This window comes from Silurus meridionalis, chromosome 18 (assembly GCF_014805685.1).
Source record: "Silurus meridionalis isolate SWU-2019-XX chromosome 18, ASM1480568v1, whole genome shotgun sequence".
Lineage (NCBI taxonomy): Eukaryota > Metazoa > Chordata > Actinopteri > Siluriformes > Siluridae > Silurus > Silurus meridionalis.
The window spans coordinates 25,266,733-25,282,021 of NC_060901.1; the positions used below are offsets into that span (position 1 = coordinate 25,266,733).

The 15,289-nt window shown below is 40.6% G+C and overlaps 2 protein-coding genes across 3 annotated transcripts; one reads left to right on the forward strand and one right to left on the reverse strand.

Moving 5' to 3' along the window:
• Nucleotides 1-365: 365 nt before the first annotated feature.
• Nucleotides 366-5,186, reverse strand: LOC124401424 (tripartite motif-containing protein 16-like). 2 transcript variants are annotated; one of them, XM_046873738.1, is made up of 6 exons: nt 4,516-5,186; nt 2,830-2,925; nt 2,453-2,686; nt 2,242-2,364; nt 1,797-1,896; nt 366-1,173 (listed from the first exon to the last, which is right to left on the reverse strand). In XM_046873738.1, the coding sequence occupies exons 1-6, from the start codon at nt 5,113-5,115 to the stop codon at nt 617-619; spliced, it is 1,710 nt and encodes a 569-aa protein (XP_046729694.1). In that variant the 5' UTR covers nt 5,116-5,186; the 3' UTR covers nt 366-616. The 2 variants fall into 2 exon arrangements, 1 of the variants encoding a protein (XP_046729694.1); XR_006928563.1 differs by having other exon boundaries at nt 1,092-1,173; nt 1,797-1,856; nt 2,209-2,364; nt 4,516-5,182.
• A 2,646-nt stretch (nt 5,187-7,832) lies between these two features.
• LOC124401408 (tripartite motif-containing protein 16-like) lies at nt 7,833-13,987 on the forward strand. The gene is made up of 6 exons (XM_046873704.1): nt 7,833-9,168; nt 9,446-9,541; nt 9,636-9,869; nt 11,638-11,779; nt 12,111-12,170; nt 12,377-13,987. Exons 1-6 carry the CDS (start codon nt 8,578-8,580, stop codon nt 12,904-12,906), a joined length of 1,653 nt encoding a protein of 550 aa, XP_046729660.1. The 5' UTR covers nt 7,833-8,577; the 3' UTR covers nt 12,907-13,987.
• Nucleotides 13,988-15,289: the final 1,302 nt, after the last annotated feature.

Genomic DNA, 15,289 nt, shown 5'->3' on the forward strand with positions numbered 1-15,289 from the left:
AATTTTTCAACGAAAGCAAAAGTAACAAAAACTAACGTGGTGGAAATTTGAGACAGAGCTAGAAGTCTCCTTTCACTGTAGCCACAGCTGCACTGCCCACATCTCTAGCAGAAGCATCATTAAATTATCCTTTTTTTCTCGGCATTACGGTTTTCTTGAGGTTTGAAACGAAGGGGAATTGTGTGTTAAATCGCAATCTGATTGGTTAAAGTGACAGCTTCAAGCTACATAGATTTGAATCACAGGAGTCCACGCTGTTCATTTCTGCTGGACTTACGACAAAACGTCATGTAACAGATGAAATCTGGTTGTATAGAAACTCTAAACGAAACTTGGTGAAATGCTATGAAATGAAGAGAAAAGACTATTTGGATTAATTTAATAGATATTCTGTGATTCTGTGAGAGTTTATGGCAGCAGAGAAAACCTTGCTGTCCATGACGGCCCACCACTGAGTAAATCATATGTAAGATTGGTGATTTGTTTATTAATCAGGGTCTGAAGCTTGAAACTGGATGAGGGTGATGTGCACTTTGCCAGACACAAAGGAACAGGATTTCTAAAAAATTTAAATCAAAATGTGAATTAAGTTTAAAAAAAAGTAAAGTTGCTCGTTTTAACTGAAACTCAGATTATTAATCTTTTCATTCGGATCACATAATCTCACAGTATCTCCGTTAAAACGTATCCAGAATCCAGCGTATAGAGGTTGAGTGAATGTGGTTTGGACTTTGTGGAGGAGCTTCATCGTATCAGAGACGCTGTAGAAGGACAGAGTTCCTGCACTGTGATCAACATACACTCCTATTCTGGAGGATGATGGAACTTTGAGATCAGTTTTAACGTTGTTGTGACAGAAACAGAGAGAAGAAGAACAACGCAGACTCCAGGACTGTTTGTTTCCTCCAAACCAGCGATCATCACCCCGTCCTTTCCTTCTGATATCTTTATATGAGACTGATATGTACACATTACTCTCACTGCTCCACTCCACCTCCCAGTAACAGCGTCCACACACACTCTCTTTACTCAACACCTGACAGTAGGAGTCAAATCTCTCTGGATGATCAGAGTACGACTGCTTTGTCCAACTGCGTGTCACCACTTTGTTCTTCTCAGACAGAATGAGGTAATGATGTACTGTGTGGGGATCCAGAGTCAGATCACAGAAATCTAAACACATGAACAATAGAAATGTGTCAGATATAAAAAATTTATAATAATAAAAAAAATATATATATATATATATATATATATATATATATATATATATATATATATATATATATATATATATATATATATACACACAGTGGTACCCCGCTTATCGACCGGCTCGGACATCGACCTTTTCGCTTAGCGAACAGTTTTTCGACCGAAATTTGCGCCCGTTGAACGACCAAATGCTCGCTTATCAACTTTTTTTACCCCGACCCACATGGAGCATTTTTTTTTGTTACTTTTGTAATGTTTAAAATTAATACTTTTTACTGTATTATTGTCAGAAATCCACCTTCCACGACCCCTTCGGCGGCTGTCAAAACCTCCGCTTTCCCTGAAGCCCCCGGCTTCAACAATGCACACCTGGGGCTCATTATTCACTCATCCCCAGCTCCTATATAAACCCCTCATTCATCCACACTCCTTGTCGGTTATGCATGTTTGGCTGTGTTTTCCCTGTCACACGTATTCCTATGCGTTTCTTCCTTTCCGACTCCACGCGCTTTAATCCGCCGTGTGTGTGTGTGTGTGTGTGTGTGTGTGTGTGTGTGTGTGTGTGTGTGTTTTACACGTACAGTTCAGAAATTCTTCTCTGCTCATTGGTTCTGAGGGTAAAATCATCTGAACTGCTGCAGCTGTGGAGAAAAACACAATTGAAAGTGTCTGAGTTTGTGTCTGATATTTAATCAGTATTTTATTTTAGAAAACCTTCTGTAGGAGTGGAAATTAAATTCAGATTTTTAAATAGAGACTCTCTCTCTCTCTCTCTCTCTCTCTCTCTCTCTCTCTCTCTCTCTCTCTCTATGCTTTATTAATGGTAAAGTAACTGAAAACGAATCAGAAGCTTTTACACGATTAAGACGTGAATAAAAAGTGTAACTAATAAAAATAACAGTAATAACAGGAAGTTCATGTCGTCATATGAAATGTCTCTCGTCATCATGCTGCAGAGAAAGTAAAGATTCCCAGCAGGACAATTTCTCTCACCATGTTTATGAATTATGATGAATTTCTCCTGGCAGAGTTCCTCAAATCTCTTTTCAGATCAGAGACTGATTTCACTCTATCAAATGAGAGATGTTGATGGACAGTGATGCTGGGTGAGTCCTCACATCCAGAAGATACACTGAGAGACTGGAAACTCTACAGAGAGAAAGAAAAACATCATGGAGAAGGAGAAAGGTGGAGAAATATACATGTGACTATATAGACTATACACACTTTGTGTTACCTGGAGGAAATGGATGTGATCGTGTGTGTGTGAAAGCTGCTCCAGCTCAGTGATTCTCCTCTGAAGATCAGAAATCTCCTGCTCCAGTTGCTCCAGGAGTCGTTCAGCTCCACTCAGTTCAGCCTTCTCCTGATCTCTGATCAGCTCCGTCACCTCCGAGCGCATTTTTTCCATGGAGCTGATCATCTCAGTAAAGATCTTCTCACTGTCATCTACTGCTGTCTGTGCACTGAGCTGTTAGGACACACACACACACAGACACACACACACACACACACATACACACACACACACACACTCTTACTGGGTCTCTAAATGACTCGATGTCCATGTTGTGTGTGTTTCTAGGAGCAGCTCCGTCTCTGCTCACTGCTCACCTTTATAATGTTCACAGCCTGTTTCAGCTCCTGCACCTTCTTCTGCTTCTCCTGGATTCTCTGCTGGAATTTCATCTGCTCCTCCTTCAGCTCAGTCTGAGGACAAATAAAATTAATATAATTCTTAATGCATTATGAGATTATTGTTTTGGTAGATAAATACCGTAATTTCCGGACAATTAAACGCACCCAAATATAAGCCGCACCCACTGAATTTGACAAAGATTTTTGTTTTGAACATAAATAAGCCGCACCTGTCTATAAGCCAGTGAAACTAATGAACTTTACACAGACTTTAATGAAAGACAGTGTCTGTAACACGGCTTGTATCTAAACAGTAGCCTACCAAGAAAGTCATTGTTCACTGTCTTCCTCCTTCCTTTCACAACTATTTCTCTCGGGAGTTTATCTTTTGGCATCGTCGTGCGTTTAAAAATCACCATCGCTGAATCTTTTCTCCCGATGCCGTGCAGCTCAGAACACAGGTGAAGTGCGTTTTTTCATGCCCGGTTGTTTTTAGCGTGACGAATGATTCACATTTCCTGTTGACAGTCCGAGTGAGCGGCAGGACAAACGTCAGAGGAACCGCATCCGTATTTATGATGTGGTGCGGCCTGATTCAGTGGGAGGGGCATCTGATTTAATATAAAGAGTTTCATTGGTTCACCTGAACCCGTTCGGCAATTTCATTGGTCTAATGTTATGGGGTTCAGTTTTTTGGCTTGAAGTTTGTGAAACCGGGAAAATACCAGGAAAAATTCATAAATTAGCCACTTCGTTATTTAAGCCGCGGGGTTCAAAATGTGGGAAAAAAGTAGCGGCTTATAGTCTGGAAAATACAGTAATTATTGAAATTGTAAATTGTAAATGAATGTTACATAGTTTTAAGAAATGAAGAAATCATTACTATGATACAATTGATAATTAAACCAACCCTGATTCTGGAATGTTCCTGTCCTCCATACAAAGATCATTTCAGCACGCATTCAGCTTTAATTTCTAACATACCTGATCCAACAAATCAGCCAAATATCAGTCTTCCTGAATCAGTGTGTGTGTTCAGGCAGAAAAACACTTTATTTATTCTAGGTCAGAGCTCATGTTAGTTCTCACTCTCCAGTGTTCTGTATATAATCTATAATCACACTCTTAATGTCACCCAAATGAGGATGGGTTCCCCTTTTGAGTCTGGTTCCTCTTAAGGTTTCTTCCTCTTAACATCTAAGGGAGTTTTTCACATACACATACACATTGTTTACCTTAATTAATTCTGTAAAGCTGCTTTAAGACAATGTCTGTTGTGAAAAGCACAATAGAAATAAACTTGATTTGACTGAGATTGGAACCACTGGATTACACCACATTTGACAGTAGCAACGTATTTCCTTTTGTCTTTTAAATCAATAATAAAATAAAGTCACGTGACTCTATAGTCAGGATGTAATACTGCTCGAATCCTACACCAAAGCCATAATAACAAACGTTACCCTGCTCTCTGTGTGGGAGAGGGCGGAGTTACTGCTCTACACTCTACATTGAATTGGTTTAATCCAAACTGCATTTATTTAAAAAACAAATTTAGACATTTTATAAACTACTTATTAAAATGTGAGCCGAGTATAAATAAAAATGTAATGAGTCAAATCTGTAAAAGAACTCTGTAAATATTAAAGCTGCATTTCTCACCTGTTGTTCAGTTCTGTAGGCTTTAACTGAGACGGTGTCGTGGCTTCTGTGTTCATCCGTCACACACAGATAACAGATGAAGCTTTGGTCGGTACGACAGTAGATCTCCAGGACTTTATCATGCTCAGAGCAGATCTTCTCTTGTAGATTTCCAGACGCTTCGATTAATGAGTGTTTCTTCAGACCAGCAACTTCATAATGAGGTTTCAGATGAGTTTCACAAAAGGAGGCCAGACACATCAGACACGACTTGACGGCTTTGTGTTTCCTCCCGCTACAGAAATCACATTCCACATCTCCAGGTCCAGCGTAACAGTGAGCAGGAGAAGCAGCTCGGACTTCAGTCTTCTTCAGTTTCTCCACCACTTCAGCCAGCATGTTGTTTCTGTGTAGAACAGGCCTTGGAGTGAACGTGCGTCTGCACTGAGGGCAGCTGTAGACCATTTTCTGATCCTCCTGATCCCAGCAGTCATTAATACACACCTTACAGAAACTGTGACCACACGGGATAGTCACTGGATCCTTCAGGAGATCCAGACACACTGGACAGCTCAACTGATCCACTAAAAAATGATCTACTGAAATACTGGATTCAGCCATTTTCTTGCTTTCACACACTGACAGAGAGCGAGGAGTGCGGCTCTGAGTTTCGTTTTCACTGAAATCTACTTCCTGGTTCTGTGTGTGAGTTTATACAGAGAGTGTAAGAGAGAGAGGGAGGGAGCAGAGGGCAAAGTCAGAGAGGTTATAAACACTACTCTCTTAACCATTTCCTCTACTTCTAATACCATCCTAAACACTCTCAGCCTGATTCCTCTCTGTAACAGAACTCTGCTTTAACTGTAAACAATAGTTGTTTTACAATAGTCTAATCTAAATGTAACAAAAGCAAAACACTGAAAAGATACACTGCTGATGTAACACATGTTGGCTATGAATACAAGTCGATACAGTACACTATACAGCTGTACATTATAAAAAGAAGAGTATGCAGTCTAATGTCACATGACCATTTATATGAGATAAGCATGTAAGTCTTGAATTGACTCAATTTCTATGTTAAGAAGTTGGAGAGCTGGAATCCAGAACCTTGAGGGATTTTGAGTCTTCTAAATACGAACGATAGGATCGATGAGACAATCATTACAACGCACTGATTTACTGAAATTTCGGGCTACTACTTACTCCAATCTTATATCCTCTCTTTTACCTTTTACAGATTAGTTCAAGGTGTTTGTTCACAGAATCTTAATACAAAGCTTGTCAGGCCATTTCTGAATAAATAAAACACTGATGGCTCCGGTATTAACAATTTCCTCAAGCTGATTGTGAATGATGTATTGATGTAATAAATAATTTTCTTAATTCATACACTAAATAATGTATTTAGTCTGGATTTTTGGCTTATAATGGCACAGAAATTATTATTGAAAGTATTAAATGATCTTAAATTAAATCCACACTCAGGTGCTTTATCCAGTTTTGTTCTTCTAGACAGCAGTGCTGCTTTTAATCCAGTTGACTTCAAGACATCACTGATTCAGCTACAAAACTGGTTTGGTCTTTCTGGTTCTGCTATACAGTGGTCGTTATTGCACTTGGCATCTGCTCAGCTAAGTTTAATACCATGGTGAGGTCTTGTGGAGAACTTCGAGGTTCGACGAAGTGGGAAGATCCACGGAGGGGAAAGGGGCAGGAACAGTGGTCACTGGAGCCTCAGTAGCATGTTTAACTCGACCGAGAGAGAGAGAGAGAGAGAGAGAGAGAGAGAGAGAGAGAGAGAGAGAGAGAGAGAGAGAGAGAGAGAGAGAAGAGGGTGAAAGGAAAAGAAGGATATGGATTATTAAATGTCCTTATTGTTGTATGAAAGTTATTATCACTGTGCAGTTTGGACTCCGGCAAGAGTCGCTATGGCAGCATAGCTAAAAGGGAGAACCAGAAGGTAACACCAACATGAGTGATCTCTGGGATAAAAGACGACCCACCACACCACCGTCAACAAACCTGAGTGAACGTGTGAAAGTGAGGGGACGACAGCATACAAATATCCCAGTTCACCAAACACTCGATATCTATGATCCCTCCAGATCTGAGCCTTTACCTAAGAAAAAATCTAATGATAAAAAGCTTGACTAAATAAATATGTTTTCAACCTCGACTTGAACACTGAGACTTAATAAGAGAAAGATCTGCCCCCTGCTGTAGTCTTCATTATTTGAGGAACCAACAGATAGCCAGCACCTTTTGATCTAAGTAGGCGTGGAGGATCATACTGGTACAGAAGTTCACTCAGATACTGCGGTGGGAGACCGTTAAGTGCTTTATACGTCAGTAGTAGTATTTTTTAATCAATGCGAGATTTGATTGGGAGCAGTGTAGACTAATTAAAACAGGAGTGATGTGGTCATATCTTCTAGATCTCGTGAGGACTCTTGCTGCTGCATTCTGAACTAACTGAAGCTTATTTATGCACTTTTTCGAACACCCAGGCAGCAAAGCGTTACAGTAGTCTAATCTAGAAGTAACAAAAGCATGAACTACTTTTTCTGCATCCTGTAACGACATCATATTTTTAATTTTAGTAATATTTCTAAGGTGAAAGAAGGGGATCCTGGTAATATTATTCACATGAGCCTCAAAGGAAAGAATAGGGTCAATAATCACACCACGGTCTTTGACAGCCATACATGCTGAAACAGAAACATCATCCAGAGATGCTACATAATCGGAAAGTTTGCTTCTAGCTGCATGTGGTCCTAGTAAATGTACTCAACAATTTTTCATTGTTAAGCTGATCTCTCTCATCTGGCTTTGCTGAAATATACAACTGTGTATCATCAGCATAGCAATGGAAGCGAATACCATGATTATGTATAATTTCCCCCAGAGGCAGCATATATAAAGAGAAAAGCAGTGGGCCTAAGACAGATCCTTGCAGAAACACCAAACTTTACTTTAGAAAGTGTGGAGAACTCACCATTTACATCAACAAACTGATAGCGATCAGTCAAATAAGACCTGAGCCAAGAGAGAGCTGTTCCCTTTATTCCTACAACGTTCTCCAGTCCAGCAAGCAGTATAGTATGATCAATGGTGTCAAAAGCTGCACTAAGGTCGAGCAAAACAAATAAGGAGACAAAACCCTGATCAGAGACCAATACCAGGTCATTTACCACCTTAACTAGCGCCGTCTCTGTGCTTTGATGAGGCTGCAATCCTGACTGATACATTTCAAAAATGTTATTCATAAGTAGATGTGAGCAGAACTGCTGTGCTACAACCTTTTCTAAAAAAAGAAGAGATTTAATATTGGCCTGTAGTTGGACAGCTGACATGGGTCAAGGTCAGGTTTCTTAATTTATAATGAAACCAGAAATGACTTGTTCTGCTTTTATATAATTGCTTTTCATTTTTATTAATTTATTGTAATAATTCGAGGATGTGCCACGAATGACGTTCTACTTTTGTCCACCAGATGTCCCCATTTTCTCCCATGTTGTTTTTCCCCACTGTCCTTGTTAAAGCGTTGCTGGGATTCGAGTCTCACGAGTCCCCGAGTCACTTCAGTCACAACTCAGTTAGCTACTTGTTGCTACAGTTGCTTGCTAACAACAAGTTAAACAACTAAATTTTGTAATTTACAATTTGTATTTATATCTGGTGTTAGTAACAAGATAACTCAAGTGATACACGTCAAAGAAGAGAATGATTCATGAATCCCGAGTCATATAAAGAATCGGGTTATTTTACCTGGATGAATCCGGATTCGCTCATCTCAAGCACCCATACCGTAAATACAGGATTAGGCGCGCAAATAAGGACAAAAAAATAATAATAAAAGCGCGGTTGAATTGACCGCAGACAAGGAGCTCGTAAGATCACAACATTTGGTTTATTGTAGTTCGTCGGAAGATGAAACTCATACAAACTCTCTCTCTCTCTCTCTCTCTCTCGCCGGCAGCACGTGCACGAAGAAGCTCCCCGGTTACCATGGCAACGACCCAAACAGAGGAGGGTTTTTAAACAGCGCACGAGATCAACATCATCCACATTGGCAAGAAAATGGCTGAATCCAGCATTTCAGTAGTTCAGCTTTCAGTAAATCAGTTCAGATGTTCAGTGTGTCTGGATCTCCTGAAGGATCCAGTGGCTACCCCGTGTGGTCACAGTTTCTGTAACGTGTGTATTAATGGCTCCTGGGATCGGGAGGATTGGATTGGTGTCTACAGCTGTCCTCTGTGCAGACACACTTTCAATCCAAGGCCTGTTCTACACAGAAACAACATGCTGGCTGAAGTGGTGGAGAACCTGAAGAACTCAGAAACCCAAACTGCTCGTTGGGACGCTGGACCTGGAGATGTGGAATGTGATTTATGCAGCGGGGGAAAACGCAAAGCCGTCAAGTCGTGTCTGATGTGTCTGGTCTCCTTTTGTGAAACTCATCTGAAACCTCATTATGAAGTTCCTTCCTGGAAGAAGCACAAGTTAATCGAAGCCTCTGGAAATCTACAAGAGAAGATCTGCTCTGAGCATGATAAACTGGTTGAGATCTATTGTCGTACCGACCAAAGCTTCATCTGTTACTTGTGTACGATGCATGAACACAGAGGACATGACACAGTTGCAGCTGCAGCAGAACGATCTGAAAAACAGGTGTGTGTGTGTGTGTGTGTGTGTGTGTGTGTGTGTGTGTGTGTGTCAATCCTGAGTCTCAGTATTAAAATGATCATTGGAATGTGCTTGAGTTTGAAGTTCAGGACAGCCATGTTTGAAGGCCACTAGGTCGTGTGTATCAGTATAACTGGACTTGATTTCTCCTATGACAGTTAGAACAACATTAGCCGTGTGTGTGTGTGTGTGAGAGCTCATGTATAAAGCAGGGGGAGATGCAGGAGAATAATAATATTTAAACAACTATAACTGTTTACAGACTCAGCTGAAGGAGGAGCAGATGAAATTTCAGCAGAGAATCCAGGAGAAGCAGAAGAAGGTGCAGGAGCTGAAACAGGCTGTGAACATTATAAAGGTGAGCAGTGAGCAGAGACGGAGCTGCTCCTAGAAACACATACAACATGAACATCGAGTAATTTGTATGTGTGTGTGTGTGTTTGCCCTAACAGCTCAGTGCACGGACAGCAGTAGATGACAGTGAGAAGATCTTTACTGAGACGATCAGCTCCATTGAGAAAAAGTACTCAGAGATGATGGATATGATCAGAGATCAGGAGAAGGCTGAACTGAGTCGACCTGAACGACTCCTGGAGCAACTGGATCAGGAGATTTCTGATCTTCAGGGGAAAGTCAATGAGCTGGAGCAGCTTTCACACACACACGATCACATCCATTTCCTCCAGGTAACACAAAGTGTGATCTTCATCCACACATTCATTGCCTCATTGTGTTTCTCATATGTTTTATATAGAATAAAGCACGACCAATGCCAGATATACAGTTGGTACAGAAAGTATTCAGACCCCCTCAAATTTTCACTCTTTGTTATATTGCAGCCATTTGCTACAATCATTTAAGTTCATTTCTTTTCCTCATTAATGTACACACAGCACCCCATATTGACAGAAAAACACAGAATTGTTGACATTGTTGCAGATTTATTAAAAAAGAAAAACTGAAATATCACATGGTCCTAAGTATTCAGACCCTTTGCTGTGACACTCATATATTTAACTCAGGTGCTATCCATTTCTTCTGATCATCCTTGAGATGGTTCTACACCTTCAATTGAGTCCAGCTGTGTTTGATTATACTGATTAGACTTGATTAGGAAAGCCACACACCTGTCTATTTAAGACCTTACAGATCACAATGCATGTCAGAGCAAATGAGCATCATGACGTAAAAGGAACTGCCTGAAGAGCTCAGAGAGAGAATTGTGGCAAGGCACAGATCTGGCCGTTACAAAAAAATTCTGCAGCACTTAAGGTTCCTAAGAGCACAGTGGCCTCCATAATCCTCAAACGGTAGACGTTTGGGACAACCAGAACCCTTGCTAGAGTTGGCCGTCTGGTCAAACTGAGCTATTGGGGAAGACGAACTTTGGTGAGAGAGGTAAAGAAGAACCCAAAGATCACTGTGGCTGAGCTCCAGAGATGCAGTCGGGAGATGGGAGAAAGTTGTTGAAAGTCAACCATCACTGCAGCCCTCCATCAGTCGGGGCTTTATGGCAGAGTGGCCCGACGGAAGCCTCTCCTCAGTGCAAGACACATGAAAGCCCGCATGGAGTTTGCTAAAAAACACCTGAAGAGAAATAAGACTCTCTGGTCTGATGAGACCAAGATAGAACTTTTTGGCTTTAATTCTAAGTGGTATGTGTGGAGAAAACCAGGCACTGCTCATCACCTTTCCAATACAGTCCCAACAGTGAAGCATGGTGGTGGCAGCATCATGCTGTGGGGGTGTTTTTCAGGAAAAGATAGAGGGAAAGATGAATGCGGCCAAGTACAGGGATATTCTGTATGAAAACCTTCTCCGGAGTGCTTTGGACCTTAGACTGGGCCGAAGGTTTGCCTTCCAACAAGACAATGAGCCTAAGCACATGGCTAAAATAACGAAGGAGTGGCTTCACAACAACTCCATGACTGTTCTTGAATGGCCCAGCCAGAGCCCTGACTTAAACCCAATTGAGCATCTCTGGAGAGACCTAAAAATGGCTGTCCACCAACATTTACCATCCATCCTGACAGAACTGGAGAGGATCTGAAAGGAGGAATGGCAGATGATCGACAAATCCAGGTATAAAAAACTTGTTGCATCTTTCCCAAAAAGACTCCTGGCTCTATTAGATCAAAAGGGTGCTTCTAATAAATACTGAGCAAAGGGTCTGTATTTATTGGGACGCTGTCGTTTACTCGGATCGTCTATTTTCTCTCTTTTTTTTTTTTGTACCAACGATAAACTAATGCACAAAATTGACGCAACCCATCGCTTAATTTGTTCTGCTGCTCCCTATCAACATGGAGACATAAAATGTCTATTGGTAAACAGTATTTTAACAATGAAATGTTATGTCACCCCCATGTCACCCATGTACATAGAGATTTATTCCCATGTATATTTCTTCACCTTTCTCCTCCTCCATGATGTTTCTTTTCTTTCTTTCTGTAGAGTTTTCAGTCTCTTGGTCTCTCTTCTGTATGTGAGGACTCGACCAGTGTTACCGTCAATCGTCTCTCACTTGACGGAGTGAGGAAATCTGTCTCTGATCTGAAAAAGAGATTTAAGGAATTCATCAAAATCCCTCAACATGGTGAGAGAAATTGTCCTGCTGGGAATCTTTACTTTCTCTACAGCATGATGACGAGAGACATTTCATATGACGACATGAACTTCCTGTTATTACTGTTATTTTTATTACAGTTACACTTTTTATTCACGTCTTAATCGTGTAAAAGCTTCTGATTCGTTTTTAGTTATTTTACCATTAATAAAGCATAGAGGAGAGAGAGAGAGAGAGAGAGAGAGAGTCTCTATTAAAATCAGAATTTAATTTCCACTCCTACAGAAGGTTTTCTAAAATAAAATACTGATTAAATATCAGACACAAACTGGATCACTTTCAACTGTGTTTTTCTCCACAGATGCAGCAGTTAAGATGATTTTACCCTCAGATCCAAAGAGCAGAGAAGATTTTCTGAACTGTACGTGTAAAACACACACACACACACACACACACACACACACACACACACACACACACACACACACACATATATATATATATATATATATATATATATATATATATATATATATATATATATATATATATATATAATTTTTTTTTTTTTTTTTTTTTATAATTTTTTATTTATATCTGACACATTTCCATTGTTCATGTGTTTAGATTTCTGTGATCTGACTCTGGATCCCAACACAGTAAATTATTACCTCATTCTGTCTGAGAGGAACAAAGTGGTGACAGTCAGTGAGACAAAGCAGCCGTACTCTGATCATCCAGAGAGATTTGACTCCTATGAGCAGGTGTTGAGTAAAGAGAGTGTGTGTGGACGTTGTTACTGGGAGGTGGAGTGGAACGGTGTGGAAATGGACATATCAGTCTCATATAAAGACATGAGCAGGAAAGGACGGGGTGATGAGTGTGTGTTTGGATGCAACAATCAGTCCTGGAGTCTGGAGTGTTCTTCTTCTTCTTTCTGTTTTTGGCACAACAACAATTATATTAATCACAAGGTTCCTTCATCCTCCAGAATAGGAGTTTATGTGGACCACAGTGCAGGAATTCTGTCCTTCTACAGCGTCTCTGATAGGATGAAGCTTCTCCACAGAGTCCACACCACATTCACTCAGCCTCTATACGCTGGATTCTGGATAGGTGGTAAAGGATCCACTGTGAGATTATATGATTTGAAATAAAATTAGTAATGTGAGTAAACAACTTTATCACTCTTAATTCAGAATTTTATTCTAATTTTCATTTGTTAGATCTTTTCCTCGCTTTTTTGGCAAAGTGCACGTCACCACCAGGCTGTTCCAAGCAAATTAAATACTAAAATGGCTGATATACAGGTGGAAGCAGTGGGCACTAATGAGGTTCTCGGGAACACTTTGGCGACATCTGGTGGGGCAGATAAGTGATGATACTGATACAGTATAAAAATAAGAGACGAAAAGGGCAGAACAGACCAGAATCCTAAGAAGATTAGTTAACTGAAATTATTAAAGAGAAAGGAAGAAATGTCATGTTTCCTCAGTTGCCTTTTAAGAAAACAAAGTAATATTACATTTTTTATGTCAAAGTCTGCCTCTACATGGGTAGTAAAATGCTGTTTCACAATCTTATCCGATATATTTTACTTGAAATATCAAGTAAGTTTCAAGTCTCAAGTCTCAAGTTTGCAAGTCTCAAATCAAGCACCAAAATCCGCCATGATGCGCACATCAGGCAATTACACTTGATTTATTATTTAATCTGATTTTGTATATTCATTGTCCTTGCCATTGACAGTTTTGTTTTGTCACATCAAATTTGTGATGTGACAAAACTAATCTAATAACACACATCTGTGGGAAACTGTTAAAGTTCCTGGTTCTCATACTGCCAATACTGCTCAATTTATTGTTTCTTTCACCAATTTAATGTAAGGGGTCACTGTGTAGTGTTCGTGTCCACCACAATATGTAAAATATGACTGCTTTATGTTCTGAGGCATAAAATGCCCTTATGTTATTGAGCTCATTTTAAACTATATCTAAATGTGTTACCTGATTGAATTGCCTGCATATGTGTAAAAGAGTGCTCACAGTTACATCCTTCTTGTGATATAGCAATAGCACAGTGCATTTTGTCTAAAACAGAATGAAGTGACAGAAAGAGGGTTTCTGCTCTCATTATTGTGATTACTCTGGTAATGGCTGCATGATAAATGGTAATGTTACAAAATAAAACTCCAATTCAGTAAACAGCAGGTTGCCTCCCTTTACTGTCCACTGAGGGAACTTTATGTCTATAATTAATAAACCATATTAAGCACGTCGCCAAACCCAGCCATTAGGGAGGCCTTAGTGCCGGTCCAAGCCCGGGTAAATGGGGAGGGTTGCGTTAGGAAGGGCATCCAGCGTAAAACGTGCCAAATCAAATATGCGGATAACACATAAGAATTTCATACCGGATCGGTCGAGGCCCAGGTTAACAACGACCGGCACAGGTATCGTTAGCCAACAGGGTACCGGTGGAAATTGGGCTACTGTTGGCCGAAGGAGGAGAAGGAGAGGAGGAAGACGTCTACAAAGACGGCAGGGAAAGGAGAAGTTTAGGTGAGTAGAGGTTAGGGTTGGTACTTTAAATGTTGGTACTATGACTGGTAAAGGGAGAGAGGTAGCTGATATGATGGAGAGAAGAAAGGTAGATATGTGTGTGTTCAGGAGACCAAGTGGAAAGGGAGTAAGGCCAGTAACATTGGAGGTGGGTTTAATGATGAGGAGGTTAGGGGAATGTATGGACTAAAGAAGAAGGAATGTGGAAGGGCAGATGGTTGTAGATTTTGCTAAAAGGATGGAAATGACATTGGTGAACACTTATTTTATGAAGAAGGAGGATCATAGGGTGACATATAAGAGTGGAGGAAGGTGCACACAGGTGGATTATGTTCTATGTAGGAGATGCAACCTGAAAGAGATTGGAGACTGTAAGGTGTTGGCGGGGGACAGTGTAGCTAGACAGCATCGGAAAAGGCATATGAGAAGCTGTATGAGAGGTTGAACACTAAGGAAGGAGAAAAGGATTTGTACCGATTAGCTAGGCAGAGGGATCGAGCTGAGAAGGATGTGTTGCAAGTTAGTGCAATAAAGGATGGAGATGGAAATGTGTTGACTAGTGAGGAGAGTGTGTTGAGAAGATGGAGGGATTATTTTGAGTAGCTGATGAACAAGGAAAATGAGCGAGAGAGAGAAGGTTGGATGATGTGGAGTTGGTAAAGAAGGAAGTGGATAGGATTAGTAAGGAGGAAGTGAGAGCAGCAATTAAGAGGATAAAGAGTGGAAAGTCGGTTGGACCAGCTGACATACCGGTAGAAGCATGGAGATGTTTAGGAGAGATGCAGTGGAGTTTTTAACCAGATTGTTTAACAGGATTCTGGAAGGTGGGAGGATGCCTGAGGAATGGAGAAGGAGTGTGCTGGTACTGATCTTTAAGCATAAGGGAGATGTACTGGCCTGCAGTAACTACAGGGGAATTAAGTTGATCAGTCACACCATGAAGTTATGGGAAAGAGTAGTGGAAGCCAGCAGTGGAAGCCAG